Source organism: Muscardinus avellanarius, assembly GCF_963383645.1.
Source record: "Muscardinus avellanarius genome assembly, chromosome: 11".
In the NCBI taxonomy this organism is placed as follows: domain Eukaryota; kingdom Metazoa; phylum Chordata; class Mammalia; order Rodentia; family Gliridae; genus Muscardinus; species Muscardinus avellanarius.
The window spans coordinates 98,660,269-98,678,552 of NC_137797.1; the positions used below are offsets into that span (position 1 = coordinate 98,660,269).

At 46.1% G+C, this 18,284-nt stretch overlaps 1 protein-coding gene across 2 annotated transcripts in view; it reads right to left on the minus strand.

The window, feature by feature from the left end:
* ANO2 (anoctamin 2) overlaps positions 1-18,284 on the minus strand; it is a gene marked incomplete at both ends in the record, with an annotated part of 335,860 nt that overhangs the window by 202,767 nt on the left and 114,809 nt on the right. For both annotated transcript variants that reach the window (XM_080706316.1, XM_080706315.1), the window contains one exon: positions 14,534-14,598. In XM_080706316.1, coding sequence (XP_080562442.1) covers positions 14,534-14,598 — 65 coding nt within the window. The remainder of the gene's footprint in view (positions 1-14,533; positions 14,599-18,284) is intronic.

Here is an 18,284-nt window from a genome sequence, read left to right on the forward strand (position 1 = left end):
TTTTGCCACAGAGAGCTCATGTTCAGCTGGGCTGTACCTAACCTTTCATGCAAGCGTCTACCAAGCCAGATCTTTCTGTTCTGCATGATATTAACAAACTTTACATCTACCACTACTAAATTACACCTGGTTGGTTTGGGCTCAAGGTTTTGTCCTGTCACAAACGTTTTGAATTTTGGTTCTGCTATCTTTTAAGGTAACTACTCTACCCAGGTGTGTATCAACTGACAATCTAGTGAGTACGCCTCCTATTCTCAAGGACCCAGAGCTAGTAAGTAGACCCCAAGACAGAGTCCCCCCGACTGACACTGGGCAATCAAAATCCTGCATCTTTTCTTTATCATCTCTACCCTCAGGGAAGAGAGAACAGGAGATGAAACACAAACTAGCTAATCCAGCTCTCAGAAGCCATGATGGCAAAATGCCAGGATGGCTGTGACTGTTAGCTGCATGTGGATTTTAAGTCAACACGCCAATGAATACTCCTGCCACTCATTTCCACAGGTAACAGGTAATGTTGGAAATGCACGAAGGAGGAGAAACTATAGATTAGCAATTAGGGCAACCTAATTGAGGGGGATGAGAGTAGAAAGAGGGAAATTCCTTGAATTACAGGATGTACAGCTGCAAACATATCAATCACCAAGCCAAACATAAGAAGGAGGGAGAGGCGAGGGAATGGGGTAGGAATTGGGAAGGGCTAGATGAGTGATATGTGCATGTGTGCCTCTACCATCTTGTTCTCCATTAAGATTTATGACTACAATGCACCAATAAACTTTTTTTTTTAAAAAAAAAAAAAGGAAAAAATTGGTCAGGACAGGTCCCCTGAGCAAGGCTATGCAATCACAACTTCTGTTGGCTTTCACCCAGAAGACCCAGCGCTGGCATGGATTAGCTGCGTGCTTGCTCTTGGGCTTCTGAGTTGTCTTTCCAGGGCCTCAGTTTCCTCTCTCCAGGTTTATCTCTAAAGAAGCCACCATCTTTCCCCCTACCTGGCACTCTCTCCTTCACAGGGGCCCAGCCTACTTTCTTCACAAGGCCTTGCTTTGCACTCACAATGGATTCTTCTGGAAAATGGACTCAAGGGAAACGTTTCCTATTCCCCCATAAGGTTTCTTTCCAGTTTCTTACTTCAACATCTTCCACCTCGCTTTCTTAGTTAAGTAGTTGAGGCTGGCTTCCTGATCTGATTCCTTCCACACATCCACCCCACCCTCAAACACAGTCCTCATTCCAGCCACTCTCAGTCACTTGAAGCTCCTGGAATGACTGACTGCCTTTTCATCCCATTCGTGACTTAACCCATACCGTTCTTCCTGGCTGGGAAGCCCATCCCTCCATCTACACCAACTTATATCAGCCCCTTGCTCAACTCAGCTCAGCCGTTGCATCTTCCAAAAGGCCTCCTCAGATGGACTCTGATGCCCTCCTGGGTTCCTCCTGGAGCTCTTTGTACTTGCTCTGTCTCCTCCTTGATCATGCATCTGAAGTCGGTTAGCCAAGTTATCACTTTCTGACTTGACTACAAGCTCCTTGAAGGTCAGGGCTTTTCATTACCATGACCCGGAGCAATCCTGGCTGAGGGATAGGTGCTTGTTGAATCATTGAGCAGACTGAATGGCAAGTGAGTTCATGAGTTAGCTGGTCACACCACACAGACAGTTGCCATTTCCTCACTAGATGTGCCAGGCAGACCAGCGTGTGCCCTCATCACAGCATCCTATACTAGACTCTTGGAATCCACTCAGAGAAGGAATCTAAATGTCAGAGCCTTCCCTCATGGGGCTCCCCAGACCTGTTACTTAGCTCTCTACCTTTTCTCTAAATCCCATCCCACTAAGCAGGGAATATTAAATAGAAGAAAGAATAGGAACTCTTCCCTCTTCTCTTTCCTCACCAAAGAGGAGCCACACTCCCAGATGTGCTACCCAGGAGAAATGCTCTAGTACTGGAATCCAAGAAGTCAGAGAAGGCTCTTGGAAAGACATCAATTGGAAAAATCCATCGCTGGCCAGCCCTTTACCAGGCCTCTCCCCTGCCGAGTTTGCTCATTGCTTGAAGTCTACAATTCACCAGTTGTTTATGTTCCTAACCCCAAGCTCAGGGGCATCTGTAATTTAATTTGAGCCATGGATAGACAGGGCTGTTCTCTGCTGGAGTTAGAGCATAAACAACCTTCCAGGCTGAACTCTGCTTGGCATTCCCCAGCTCCGCCCCTGCCCTGCACCCATAAATACCTTCTATCACTCTCCAAGACAACCACCAGCAGGCCCAGATGGTAGTGACTTATCCCCAAGGCTGTAGGATGTCACTGGAGTGAATGGGAATAGAGTGGCTGGGATGGCTTGGTAATAAAAAAAAAAAAGTAAAAAGAAAAATGGAGGGGAGAGAAAGAGGAGAAGTTTCAAGGGGGCAGGGGAGAGACAGAGAGGGAGACTAGAGACAAATTCTTCTTTGGCCCTGGAATTGTAGAAGGGCTGAGATAGCATCAAGGGAGCCTTTCAAGCTCTGCAATACCTTGCCAGGAGTCAGGCTACAGCTGAATGTTGAGCTGGATCCGCCCACACCACCCTCCCGTTCACAAGAGAGAAAAAATGCAAGAAACAGGAGGACAAGTGTGGTTTCAGAATCACTCTTGCAAAATCTGTCTTCTTCTATAGATATTGTCTTTCTTGCCCAAAGCATCTTCACCCTAACTCCATCCCGGCCAAGCCTAGGAACTGAGAATGAACAGCCTATGCTGGAGGAGGAGAATAATACCAGACAGCAAGGAGAGCTGTGTTCAGGGCACATGGGGTTGAACCTGTTCCCAGCTCATCCTCATGGGAAGCCCACCTTGCATTTCCTCTGTGTTCACTGATCACTATTCCTGCCACCCCATGCTGGGGAGATCACCATCACCTTCCACAGACAAAGCACCTCATTCCACATGTAGGTGACACATTGTTGGTACATGTCACTGGATGTACAGAAAAGACTTTGGTTACCATGAACAGCAGTGTCCCGTGGCAACAAGGCAAAGGGGCCCTTCCAATCAGTCCCCAGGCTGAGCCTCTGGGCCTCCCCAGAGAGTCAAATGGTCCTCATGCCAGGTCCCTGCCATGCAGCTGCCACCCGCACTCCAGGCTAGAGGCCCCTGAGATGCCATGCAGACTTTTCCACTTGTCCAGAGCTTCTTAAGTGCCTCTGATATACACCATGTGTCCCAACAGAAAAACAAACTCATCATTGTACAGAATGCTCCAGATGTGAGCAAAGCCAGAAAGGCTAAAGAAAACAGAGATGGGGATGTCCACAAAGAGGGGCAGTTAAGGGAGAGAAAGAGAGAAATCCAGAAACTGAGGAATGAGGTGCCCTAGGTGGTGAGTCCAAAGGATGCCATCCAGAAGTTGGGTCCAGACTCCTGCACACCAGTTCCTGGTTGTACTGGTCCTCCCTGTGAGACCCTAGACCTTGTCCCAGACCAGCTTGAAGGACTAAGAGTCTATATTTGTAGGACCATAGAAAGTTATCCCTGGAAAGGGTATTATATATCACCTGGCCTATATTTATATTTTAGGTGAGGAAAGTACCTACCTGAAGCATTAACTTCCACCTCTAATCCCACACATCCTTCTACCTCTCAGGTCACAGCTGTCTCATTAAATCTGAGCAGGTTCTAGGGATACAAATGAAGGATTCCTCACATGAGAGTGGCTTTAGACATAACACCTTTGTCCTCTTGCTTCCTTAAGACTGTTAGAGGATTTTAGCTCCTCTTTTACAAAGTGAGGGGTTGAGTCTGGCTTTCAATAATGCACCCAGACCTAAAATTCCTAAGCCCTCATAATCTATGGCAATACCCTCTTAAGGAACCTGGTCTGTTTAGTCCTAGACATTCCTAGAGTCCTTATCACATCTGAATGTGTGACCACACCCACCATCCCTCACCTTGAGCCTCAGGCCTCCTGGAGGCATCATCAATGCATCTTTTCTGAGCAATTGTTCTTCCTGAAAGTGCAACAAAGCAGCTAAGACAATGGGTGCCAGCATTAAACTGCCTGGGATTTGAGGCAAGTAACTTGTCTACTCTGTGCTACAGTGTCTGCATCTTTAAATAGGAGCAATGACTGTGCTAAGTTCATAAGGTTGCTGTGGCAACGCATACAGAGGGAAGTGGTCCACGGGTGATGGCCACGGATGTTCCTGCTCACACAACCATCACTGGTGATGGCAGGAGACCCTTCAACACCGGATCACAACCAAGTGTGACGGCGGGTTGATAGGACATGGAGAGGTGAGAACAAGAAAGGAAAAAGATGCTCCAGGCTCAGACTCATGGCATTCAGACTGCCCACAAGTCCTCTCTGAAAGACAAAAGACACCTGGGAGAAGTCTTTCTTCTCCCCAGACCCTCCACCTCACCCCTCCATCCTGTTAGACATGGAAAGTACAACCCCAGTTCCTTTCCAGGACCCGCACAGAAAAGCCCTAGATCCTTCAAAAGTGAAAGGCAACTTGATCAAGACCAGCATCATATGACGTCACACCTTCAACGGCAACCTTTTTATCTCAGCATCAAGTCCAAAATCCTTAACCAACCCACAGGATCCTCCACCACCTGCCCCTGGCCTGGCCCCCTCACGATCACCACTGTGGGCTAGTGTTCCAGCTCCCAGGCTCCCTCCATCAACAGAGGAGCAGCGTCCATGGTGGCAAACCCGACTTGGGAGTTCAAATCCTACCTCTAGTACTTACAAGCTGTGTGGCCTTGGTGCACTTGACAACCTCTTGTGCTTCAAATTCCTTTTCCATAAAATGAGGGCCATGGTATCTATCTCAAAGGGTCACTGTGAGACAGCAAATGCAAAAGACTTACAACGCCTGCTACACAATAGTATCATCTAGGTGTAGCTGCATCATTGCCCCCCCCCATCTTTACCTGGTTCATATTTGCTTTGACTCAGCCATCAAATCTTAGTTTAAATGTTACTTCTTCATGAAAGCCACCTTTAATTAGGTTGGACTCCCCTGTATCTGCATTTCCATTATACTCTTACATCCTCCCCTATAGCAACCTATTTCACACTTAGGATTAATTATAAATTATTTATCTTCCCTGCTAGATCATGAGTTTCATAAGGTCTGCCAAGATGGGCCACAAGAACAGATTGTTGTCTTCGTGTGTTGTCTTAGTGTGTTCAAGTAGATTGGTGTTCAGTCACTATCCTGTTGGCTTAAGAAAGAGCTTAAGCAGAAAGGAATCCAGTTCCTGGATTTATGTTTGGCCATGTGATTTGCTTTGGCCAATGAAATGAAAGCAGTGTGATGTCAACATGAATCTCTAAAAATATAATGTGTTTCTATTGCTTTCCTTGTGCTCTCCTGACTCACTGTGGAGGAACATGCCCCAGGTAAGTGCCCATATAACCAAGATATGCAGGCCTGTGGAGAGCTAAACCACCCAGAGCTAAGCCCTTCCCATACTTAAGCAAGCTTTTTCACTCAATCTGAAGACACATGGACAACAATAGCAAAAGTAATAATAAAAGCTTGCTGGCTTTGGGATGCTTTGTTAGGCAGGATTAACGTGACAAGAGCTAACTAGTACATCGTTATCAATAGCACTTGCTTTCACTGGCAAGTGTCCCAGTAAAATTATCTAATCCCCCAAGATTGGTCCATCAATTTAAGCCTAGCCCCCAAAATAGGGCCTAGCACAGAGAAGAATCCAATAAATATACTGGATTCAACTGAACTCAAGTATATATTCTCTCCAATCTGTTTCACTGGGTGGTAAGAGGTCAACTATTATCTCACATCAGCCTCACAGAGACACTCCTAATGCTTCTGACTGGCTGCTGGATCATCAGAGAACGGAACCTCCTTAATCCCCAAAAGTCAAAGCCTCAGAGAAGTGCTAGTTTATCCAAGTGGGATGTGGGGCTCACAGTACTGGAAAAAAGGAAGCAGACACCGGTAAGCAAAGTACCCCAACCAAGACTGAACAAGAGTGAAAGGGAGGGAACCTCCGCAAGAGAACTCTACCCAAGGCCCGTGGTGGGGACGGGGAGGATTTCAGAGGATTCAGTGGCCCTAAGCACAGCAGAGACACCCTTCGCACATGGCTGATTCGCTTCTCTCTGGAGAGCAGCTTGACTTCTGCCCAGGGTCAGGAATTGGGCAGAGTCTCAACCTAAGGAATTGCTGCCATTTTTGTTAGAATTGCTAACAGCTGGAAATTATGTCGGTGCCCCTACCTTCCCTATTCTTCTCCAGGAAAAAAGCATCCAGTGAAAAGTTTTAAATCCCAGTCCTCTCTCCCTCTCTCTCTCTGGACTACCTGCAATTGAATGTGGATTCCATACAAGAAAGTGGCAAGGCCAAGCCAGAAACACCGAGTCCCTTCTGCAGGCTGAGTGAGGAGGCTGAGTCCCACAGCTTCTTCCCATCCCCATCTGAGCCAACTGAGACACCAGGGCACACAGCACTTCCTGGCAGTCACCAACTGTCAACCTTTCTCAGTACCTTGAGAAAATCCCCTGATACTGAAGGACAGCAGTCTCCCTGGCTCAAATCTTGAAGTTTTTTCGTGGTTTTTTCTCTTTTCTTTTTTCTGTTCCTTTTTAATGTCTGTGACTTCCAGACCCACAAACTACTGTGGTTTTCCGTTTCTAAAACAGAGGCATGTGCCTGTGCAAAAGGCCTGGGTGTGCCGGGCTAATTAAATTTAGCTATCTCGCGGTGGTTGTTGTAACGTGTGTTCCGCCAATGTTATTCAATGTGTTAAGACGCTTTCTGTTTATGTTGGTTACATACCATGTGGTGTGGGTGGAGAACATCACTCCAGGGAATATCATTAGCAAGAGTGGGGCGCTCGAGGGTTCCAGAGACACGTGGTGAAACAGTGGCTCCCGGGATCAAACAGTTGGGCCGTGTCCATGGTAACTCAGCCCCATGCCAGTCCCTGCACTTTTTCCAGGGCAAGATCAGTCCCTCAGATCTACCTGAGGTCCTTGACTCCTGCAGATGGGACTGCACTGCTGTCGCATAGCTAGCGCCTCTGTGAAGGAGGAGACGCACCTCTCTGGGAGAGGAGCTTTGGCTGGCCCCAGGAGAGAAGACAAATGAGGCATGAGAGGTCCACGGCCTGCTCACTCTCACCTGCACAGTCAGGAGCACGCTGCATCCTGAACCCCTTCCCAGAACCCTCTGTTCTGCCATTCTTCTGAATTCAGAGAAGCCACTTAAAAGGATTTGTACTGTTCTCCACCATCACAATCCCTTTGTCTAGCCCTCTTCCCCTGCACTGTCTCATATATCTCCTCCAACTATTTCCCACACTCCCTAGTGCTTTTTTCTTTGCCCTCTGAGTCTGTCTGTCTGTCCATCTGTCTCTCTCTCTCTCCACCTTTTTCTTGTACTGGGGATTGAATGTAGGGCATTCTACCTCTGCATTACACCTCCATCCCTTTTTTTCTAATTGGTGCATTGTAGTCATACATCTTAATGGGATACAGGATGGTATGGTATCCCAGAGAAGCACACAGTACTCATTCAGCCCTTCCCCAATTCCCATCCCATTCCCTCCCCCTCTCTCCTTCTCATGATTTGCTTAGTGATGACTTTGATGTGTTTGTGAATGTACATCATGTATAATAGGGAATTTCCCTCTCCTCCTTCCTCCTCTGTTAAGTTGCCTTATTTGCTTATGTAAGGTTTTTCCTTCGTCTAGAGTTCCTTGTATAACCCGTTTTCTCCCTAGCTTCCACAAATTAGGAAGAGCATCGTTTTTTTACTTTTTGTGACTGACTAATCTCACTTAGCATAATGTTCTTTAGTTCTATCCATTTCCCTGAAAATGACATAATTTTGTTTGTTTGTTTTTTTTTTTTGTGTGTGTGTGTGTGTGTGTGTGTGTTTGCTTTTATTGTTTATTTTGGAACAGGGTTTTCCTATGTTGCTAGGGGTCTGGCTAAGTTTCTAAGTCTGGCATGACCTGAGATCCTTGGCCATCTTAGCCTCCCAAGCACTGGGATCACGGGTGCTCACTGCCCAGCTCAGCTTGAGTGTCTTCTTTCAATATCTCCTGACCCAACATGATTTAACCCAAATCTTGCAAATTTCCCAACTGTGTTTCATACATCTCCTTCTGACATCAAATCCTTCAAGCCTTTGCTTTCTACTTAAAACTCACCTGTGTCATTTTTCTCTAATAGATCACACCAAAGCCAGTTACTGAGCCCTTTAAAACCTTTCACCACCTCGCTGCTCTGTATGGCTTTGAACTTCTCGGCTGGGTGGGACTGTATGGCTCTGTGACCTACATCACACAGTTTCTTTTATGAAAACTTTGTGTCTCATCAATGTACTTCAAGCTCCCCATTCTCCCTGTTCTTTGAGGCCCTGACACCCAGTACAGAGCTCTGCATCCAGTAGACCTCTGATACACAGACCGACTCTTGCTTTGTTAACTCTGAGCTCTATTTTAAGAAAAATCTTTAATAGGCTGGGTTTCTTGTGACCTCCCCAAACAAGTAAGGAGGCCAGAGTGCAGCTCTTCACAGCAAAGACAGATGCCCTGTTGTATGTATTACCCTCACCCTGGCCCTGTCCTGAGGGGCCCTGTGCTTCAGAAGTGCTGAGAAGCAAAAAAAAAAAAAAAAAAACATTTCCACTATAGAGGCCGACCACCCGCCGGTCCCGGCACCTAGCAGAAGCCAGGCTCCAGACAGATGTGGAATAAGCACCTTACTTGTCTTTTGTGCTAACTGGCTTGGGTACCTGAATGTTGAAGCTGCAACCAAGAAAAAGCAGCAAGCTAGAGTCAGGGAGAGGCACTACTCCACTGGCGAAAGACAGGCAAAGGCCAAGAGCCTGCAGACATGGAAGGAGTTAGAAAAAACAGAAATGAGGAATCAAACCCATGGCCCTGCGAACGCCATGATGTTCCTGTTAAGCACAAAGTGGATTTTCTATAAAGATGACCCCCTCCTAGAGCAGAGGTCGACCACGGGCCAGGCGCTGTGCTTACTACACCATGGTGTGCTAGAGGAGATCAGCAATTAAAGGGACTGGGCAGCTGGAAACCCAGCTAGCCTGGCAACAGCTGGATTAGGCTCTGCAGCATCTTCATCCACATGTGTAAAAAAATAGTTTCTGGAGGCAGACAGGCCTGGGTTTGAGTCCCAGATGAGCTTTCTCTGTGGCATAAAGCCGTAAACTCACTGAAATCAGTATCCTCATCATAAACAGAGGTGTCAGTGTCCACTTCGCAGGGTTTCTATGGGGCAGAGGCCACACAGATAAAGTGCATAGAATGAACTACGTAGAATCCTGCTACTTCAGAGAATATTATAATCCCCCACCAGGGAATAGACAACAACAGATTTAGTTACGCAAACCTCCAGCAATCATCGCAAAGTTTGTACAACACTTCATCTTAATCCTTACAGTAATGTCATGGGAGGTTGGACAGGTGCTACGATCCCTGCTTCATAGCTGAGAAAATGGAGGCTTGAGAGAGAGTGGACACCCCAGCCATTACATCAACCAGAAGCAAAGCCAAAGCCCAAACCGAGCTGTCATTCTTGACCCACTGCTCCTCACCCAAAGGAATGTGCTGAGACAAGTGCATGAGGATTTGAAGACCTCTGTGGCCATTCTCTTCATTCTCTAATTCAGTAAGTGTCAGCCTCACTTATTCTCCATTTCCTTCCTAGGGAGATTGCTTAAGTCTGTCTCCATGGACGATATGCCAAATCTTCAATCTAACTATTTTTCCTTTCTATGAGATATTCGTAGCCTGGTAGAGTTTTCTTTAGGTGTGAGAGCCTAAATTGGACACATGAGGCTTTGCCCTGCTTTAGTAAATCACTAAGCAACAGGATCACAGTTTGGTTTCTAAAATGCTTTGGTAGACGTTGAAAGGCATGTGGTGCTAAAAAACATCACAAGACGGTTCTCCAAAGAGTCGGTCACCTCCAGCAATCTTTGTTGATACCCCTGAACCCATCATCACAGAGGATTTGCTTGGGAGCCAAGGTTTCCTCATGATCTTTTTCGTATGTTGTTTTTCTACAGTTTCACGGTTACTTTTTATAAGTTCTCTCCATCAGCTTATCTTTTCATTCTTGAAAAAGCTCAGTAGTCATCTGCAAGTATGGAGATTTTTGTTTGAACTTAAGCTTCTCCCAAGTGGGGCCATTCTTAATTAGTCTTTATGTTCCTAACATGGAGTTTGACAGTGCATAGCACATGCTGGCTTCTCCACATCAAGGGAGGGATGTGCAAAGCACCTACTCTGAAGTATCCAGGCCACCAAGTCCCAAGGAGGACGATGATAAGGCTCAAGCTGTCAAAAGTCTGTATCACATGAGGAAATATGGAAAGGCCTGGGGTGTTTGGGGCACAGGAAGGAACGCTTAGATTAATGAGAACTAATCCAGGCAGAACAGCTTTTTTCAAATATTTAGACCTGACCTATACAACAAGTTGTGTTACCTTTCTACCACTGTGACAAAAAAACTGAGACAATTATCTAAAAAGGCAGAAAGGTTAATTGGCTTACAGTTTCAGAGGTTTTAGTCCATGGTCAGTTGGCTCCACTGCTTTTGTGTCAACAGTGAGGCAGAGCATCATGGCAGAGGAAACTGCTTATGTTGTGGTAGCCAAGAGGGAGGGAAAGGTGGGAGAGGGAGGGAGGGAGGGAAGAAGGGAGGAAAGGGGGAGGGCTCAATATCCCCTTCAAGGATCAAAAAGTAATTAATCATGGACTGATTGACATTTTTCTTTCTGTTTCTCTCAAAAACTAGCTGTGGCCAGTCCTTCCAAAGCCTGCCATACAAAGAAAAGTTTCTAAGAAAGAATGTGGCTTCCCCTATCTCCCACTTGGAGGGACTTAGATGGGTCACATCTCAGGAGGGCAGAAATGGACCAAGAGGGATGCAAATCACACAGCCTGCTGGTGGCAATCCTGGAGGACACTAGCAAGGACGATGATCTATGCCTGGGGGCAGGAGAAGGGAGAGCCAATTCCTTTGACAGGATGGGGCTGGAATGAAGGAAGACTGGGATTCTGGATCTGTTTAGCAATATGGGTGTGTGGGGCCGCCCAAAGTCTCTTGAAATGACCCCCTGTAAGAGTCACATTAAGATTATCATTGAAGCTATTCCATATCCCAAGGCTTCAAGCTGGGACATTTCTAAGAGGACTCCAAAACTACCACAGGGATGGGCCCCATGCCTGGAGCCAGGCTTAAACTGCAGCAAATCCCACTCATGAATGAAGCATCCCTAAAAGTGGTGCTGAATAAGAACCACTACCCTCTTCAGGCTGTAAGCCTGTGAGTATAGTGAATGCTCCCCTTGCGTTCTCCCCTTGGTAAACTCCCCAAAGCCAATGGGTTGCAACCCCCTGGGCCTAGTGCACTTCTAGAACCCTCTCTTTCTCACCTCTGACAGGCAACAACAGTTGATGCTTAAAAAGTTAAAAAGCTTTATTCATCTCTTTCAACCAAGTATAGTTAGGAGTTAAATTCAGAAGATACGTCAAGAATATTTTTGCTTCATCCACATCATAACCGCCACGAAAATCAGCCTATGAGAAGACACTCGTTCTAGTGAATAGTATTAGACCAGAAACCCAAAATTCTTAAAAGCCCCAGGTCCCCAAATTTCACCAGAAAATAAAGGTTGTCATCCTCCTGGATTCACACAGCACTGAACCAGAGCAGTGTAGGCCGACTCTCTGATGTTCCCACAAGGAGCTAGAAGAGCAATTTTGCTCCATTTCAAGTTTCATTTCCACAAATTCTTAGCCACCAACTGTGTTTCTTCTGTGGAGCAAGTGCTGCTGGCTGGAAGTTTCCAGAAGGATCTACTGAGTTGGGCTGCACTCATTCACCTGGGTCTCTGTGCGCGCGCACACACACACACACACACACACACACACACACACACACTTGGCCAGGCCTTCGGGCCCCAGTGTTTCTAGATCCAGGCTGGAGAACCCTGTTGGGCTGGAAGAAACCCATTAGCAGTAACACAGTGCAGCCTGCTGGGCAGCAAGGATGGTGCAGCTGGTAGAGACGGGGTGAAGGGTGTGGGGAAAGCATCATGCTTTGTACTTCCTGTAGAAGTTGTACTGGCCAAAGTATTTCCTTCCTATTTCCTGGGGCTCTGTTGGATGAAAAGGAGTTCAGTGCTATAACGAACAGAGTGCCCTAGGAAGTAGGATCAGAAAAGGGAGCTACAGGCTGGACTCTGTGGCAGGTGTGGCAGGAACGGTGGGAGAAAAGAGGCAGGGCAGGTAGCTGGTACTGAAGGAGCCCCCGCGAGACTTGGAGTCAATCAGATAGGGGCAAGGGAGAGGAAGAGGATCGCTGAGGTCCCAAGGCCAGGGGATGATGAAGAGGAAGAAGGAGAGGGTTGATAGAATCAGAGAAAGCAAGGTGGGGACATTTGGAAAAAGAGGCAAAAATGATGAGTTCGGTGTGGAGTTTGCTGAGTGTGCGGAGCTGCTTCCCACACATGCCACCCAGTTTTCCCTCCATGAGTTCTTCAGGCACCTGCCGGTGGATTCTCTATCATGGCTCACCTACCTCTGCCCCTATGTCCCCTGCCTCTTCTCTCACACCAGCCTCATTGATATATCTTCTCTTTCTAGTAGCTTCTTGAGGTCAGAGATTTCTTTGTGCCACTGGATAGATACAACAACCTGACCCATCTTCCCAACACACACACTACCTGGCATTCAGCATGCCCATCCCTACCCTTCCAGGTTCAGACTTTCCCAGCCTTACAGACACAAGCTGCTGGCCTTGCCCAGGGACTGTGGGAACACCCTCCACTATCTTATCTGCAAGCCTCCATCTCCACCCCAGAAACCTGTGCTCTGGCTAGACAGATCTGGTCTCTCCAAACTTCCCAGTCCCCAGAACAGGGCTCTGCTCCAAGATCAACTCTTCCCCCAGTTGAGGCTGCTCTGGTGGCCAAAACTGAGTGTGCTTTGGAACCATTTCCCACTTAGTTGGCAAGCAAGTCACCTATAGTGTCTGGGGGAAAAGCTAGGGCTCTCTGGTAGGGAGAATTGTTAAAATTTTTTCGTTCATACTTTTAAATAATGAACGGGTAGTTAGACAAAACAGGTGACAGAGGTGGGTGGCCACTTGAGATCCAGAAAAAAAAAGAAAGATCAAAGCCCACCAAGATTGAAGGAAGCAGCTTTGGTGTGGCCCCAAGAACAGTCTAGGTGGCCCATGCCGCAAAGAGGCAGCCAGGGAACAGAGGCACTGGGCGAGGAGCCTGGGTCACAGACACCCCACACCCCTGTCCGTGAACCCAAGCACTGCACTTAACAGTCTTCAGCCAGAACAAACACCTGCTTTTGCCCAGTTCCCTGGGAGGAACGTCACAGCTCAGCGTAGGAGGTGAGCCTGCCCAAACTCTGGCCCTGGGCTCTTTTCTTCTTCCAAGAAGTTGGAATCACTCCCTCTGGAGTAACTTTTTCTGGAGGCTGCCCTCTCACAATCCCAGGCCAGGGTAATCAGCCAGGAATACTCTCTGTATTTGCAGGCTGACTAATTAGCTCATTGGAAGAGCCACAAATGACCAAGTAGCAGTCATGCTGCCTCCTCCTTTATGCTCAGCCCCCCACCCCCACATTTTCTAAATGAGCATGTTCTTCCTAGATATTTCAGAGATTTCCTCAGGTCAGCCTCCCAAATTATGACCATTAGGACTCTGATGATCAAAGCAAGAAGTAGGAATGGGCTGAACCAAATAAATACAGTACTTAGTGGCCAGCTCTGGAGTGAAACTCAGGTCTCCTGACTCTCCATCCAACTCCTCTCCACTACCCAGTGTCACCACCCAACACTCCAGCCAGCCAGGAGGCTGGGCTCTATGAGCATTGGAGTTTCTAGAACCCTAATCCATTTTAGGTGTTCTAGTAAGTGCTTTCAACAGCTCTCATAAACGTTCTATAGAAGCTGGGAGAATTTTCAAGGCAACAGCAACAGAATATCACCCTGAAGCAACCCTAAAAGGAGGGGTTCCAAGACCCAGTCCTCCTCACCCCCTTCCAGAGAAGCTATACAAAGCCCACACTCCCTGTCCAGCCAGCCAGTTTATGTTCCATGTGCTCTTCTAGGGTTTTCCTTTCCTTAGTCAACACTGCAGTCATTTGGACACAGCCCAAGGTTCTACTTTATTCAGGTCCTCCCCCAAGACAAATTAAAAAATAAAAATGAAAAAGACAACTTTTTCACCCATAAATAACAGGAAGGAAAATAGAGACCAATGTTGAGGATCTGAAGAGGAAGAAATAGGACATCAATGTACATTATCTTCTGCTCCACAAAGGCTCCATTTTTTACCTACCCTTCCATGGTTTCCCCAACCCCAGGACACAGAGCAGAGGATCATACACCCCAGAAAAGCAGAGCCCTCTGCCTGAACAACAGGCTGCAAGGGGTCAGGAGGGTTGACCACCTATCTTTCAGGATTTGCACCTTGAGAATTCTCCCCAATGTCCCCTCTCACAACTTACCTGATGAGGTGAATAGGCTGAAACTTATAGAACACTCCATAGCGTGCCCATTCCTGATACAGCAACTAAAAAAACAAACAAACAAAAAATAAAACATGGAGACAAATTAGGGATGAAACCAGGCAACTATTCATCTTCTTTAATTCATCCTAACAAGGTAACATATTCCTAAAGCCCAGCTTCCAGGAAAAGACTCATGAAACATTCACAAGTCAGGAGGATAAAGAAACTCTCTTCTCCTTCCACAAATATTACAAGTCACCTTTATCACACTCAGGGCTAGTCTTGTACCTAATAAGCATAACCTTTTGTTCTTTTTTGCCTAGTCTAGTAAAATGAGCCCGGCACTGTCCAGACCCTTGATACAACATTAAACCAAAGTCTTTGCTATCAAGGATCTTACACTTGGTGTGGGAGGCAAATATATTACATATTAAATTTATAAATTTCATAAGAATAAATCAAGGTAAGGGAGTGTATATATATATAAATGTAAATGTATATGTGTATATATATATATACATATATGTGTGTGTGTGTGTGTGTGTGTGTGTGTGTGTGTGTGTAAATGGGGTATGATGCTATTTTAGATAGGGTGGCCAGGGAGGGCTTTTCTGAGGAGGTGATATTACAGGTGAGACCAGAAGGAAAGGGGGGGATGTTTCAGCCTCTGTACAAAGACCCACAGGCAAATGTATATGTCCTAGGAAGAACAGGGAAACCATGTAGCTGGAACAGAGTAAGCACAAAGAGGATAATCAGAGATAATGCCATAAAGTATCGGGGTGGCCAAACCACTCACAAGTTTGTAGGCCATACTAAAATCTTTGGACTTCAAAGGAAGCCATTGGAAAATCTGTAGCTGAGGGAAGAAACAATCTGACTTAGATAGTATAGTTTCACTCTGCCTGCTGTGTGGAGAAAAGCTGAAACTGAGCAGAGCAATAGGGAGAATACTAGAATGGTCCAGGTGAGAAATGATGGCAAAAACTATGGTAGTGTTGGGAAGCATAGCGAAAAGTAGTTGATGGCATGTGAGAAAATTAGAACTTGGCCTGAGTGCTTGGATAATAGTGATATAATTTAATGAAATAGAGAAGACTGTGGGGAAAATACATTAAGAGAGATAGAACCAAAATTGCTTTGGGGTACATTAATTTGAGATGCTTTTGAGATATCCACATGGGAATGCTGAGTAAACAGCTGGGTATAAAAATCTGGAGTGCAAAGGGGAGTTCAGACTGGAGATGCAAATCTGGGAGGTATTAGTTAGAAGAGATGATCTAAGAAGTTATTATGTTATGACTATAATAAACAAACAAGAAGAAAAAGTAGAGAAGAGACCTTAGATCTGGACACACATTTAGAGAACAAGGGGATGATAAAGAACCAGTAAGAGGAGGGAAGAGCAGGTGGTTATATAGAAAAAGAGCATAAGTGTGTGGAGTCTTAGAAGCCAAGACAAGAGTTTCCAAGAGAAGAAAATGACAAGTGGTGTTAAATGCTACTGATGGGTCAGGTCATATGAGAATGGTTGAATTCAGTGACTTGAAGGTTCCAGGGAAGGAGTGTGAGCAAGACCTCAGGGGGAGACACTGCACCAAACACAGCAGGCCATGCCTTCCTGTAAGAATTTGTAACAACTTTGGCAGAACTAGCATGTGCACATCCTAGGAGCAAACCACATCTCCCAACACTTAGCCTGAACTATCTATCTGGGAAACAAGAGACTTTGAATAAATCAGGAGACATACCAATAGAATGGTGGGAAGGAGATTTGGGGAAGAAAGTGGGGAGGAAGGAAGGAGGCCTGATAAAGAAATCAATTCAAGCAATCCATGTACATTTATGATCAATACTGGTTTCAAAATTATGAATGAGATTGGGGAATGTGGTGGGTTCTGGAGGAAAATGAACTGGTACTAAATATATGCATATTTCTATCACGCTAAACCTCAATGTGATGTATGGTTACAGTGCACCAATAAAATAAAAATAAATGAAAATAAAGAAATATCTGATCAGCTCCACCTTGTGATTGTCTATGAGGTAATAAAGTCATTTAGTAATGCACCACTATCAGACCTCACCTTGATATTCATGCTGAATAGATATTGCTTAAGCAAGTAAGAAGTCTAGAACTGACAGACTCACAATACAGTTGCTATCTTGCTACATTATTTAGGTGCCTTACACATCACATTCCTTTATATATCACACAGAATTTACAAAAAATCTGTCAAGGAGAGCCTTCTTGAATCGAGTATTTTGAATATCCAGTTGTGCCTCCGCCTACAGGAAGCCATCCTTTTTCAACTAAAAGTTTTTAAAGATAGTAAAACTGACAAGAGAACTGGTATTCCTACTGAATGGCTATAGCATTTTATTGTCATAATCACTCCCAGAAACTGTAAAACACAATCAGAAATTACTGACTGATGAAGCAAACTACATTTGCAGTTACATTTGCAAAGGAGGAAGTCTAGACACAGAGTTTATGGGGTGCATGACAGCAGAGGAAGATCTGAATGCATGAGCTCTGGTTCTGCCCATTCCAAGGTGGTACCTCCTATCACACTCCTGCTGTTATTAGTACATCTCTTCCTTTCCCCCATCTTCAGTGTTTCTACTGCCCTGTGTTTTTATTCTGTCTCCCCAGTGCAAACTCTGCCTCTCCAGCATCTGGTTGTCATAGTAACATCACTTGTGGCCCTAAGGGATGCCAGCTTGCGTCAGAAGACGAGGACAAGACATCCCTCGAGAGCCATGGGACGTCACTGCCTGCCTCATAGGCTCTGGTTTTCAAAGCAAATTCCTACCCAGGTCACATAAACGGCCCAAATCGAAGCCTCAGCACACCTATTTACCACTGCTAGAGAGGAAAATCTAAAACACCCCAGGAAGCCAGGATGGCCCAGTCAGCTCCAGCCCACCCTGAGAGGCAACCCCAGAATCTTTCCCTTCTTGGATTCTGGACCTGTTTTTAGTCTCAGTGCAGTATCCTCCAAGCACAACATTATAGGCGTGGCTATAGATATAGGCAATGATGAGCCAAGAAAGTTGCTTGCACTAGGTACTGAAGGGCTGAACAGATTCAGAGGAGGAAATCACGAGGCAGCCCAAAAAAAAGAGAGCTGAAGCCACTGAGCAGCAAATCTGGAAGGCAGCACAGCAGTCACACCTGGACATTTACATGACCTGACCAGGCCAGCCCACACCCTCTGTTGCTTGCAGGAGTGGCTGGGAGGGAGGTGGAGAGTGCTGCAGACCCTTTCCACCTACCTCTAAAATTGTTCGATCACACCTGGTTATGCCCAAGGGGATCATGATAAACTCCAGGCTCTGGGAGCCCAGAAAAGACCAGAAATCAGGATGACGGGAGGGAGGCATGCTCTGAAGTCTCTGCTCCAGAAGCCTGAACGTGGAATGAAGAAAGTGGAGGGACAAGTACGGTAACTTGTAACAGTCCCTTTGAACTTGTAGTCTCTAGAATCTTCTAATGCAGCTCGCAGCAAATGTACTTTCTCTTATAACATTGCACCATACCCTCCTTTCACCAGCCAGCCAAGCCTACAAATCAATTAGAGAGACTGCAACTCCTTCCTGATGGATAGTGCCTTATTGTAGAGACCCAGGACATGATTCCAGGTGGTGTCTGCCTAACCCCAAGCCTTTATGACAGGAAACAACCCACAGGGACTGCCCCACCCGATAGCTCAAAGCACACAGGCAGCAGGTTTGGCTCCCTAGG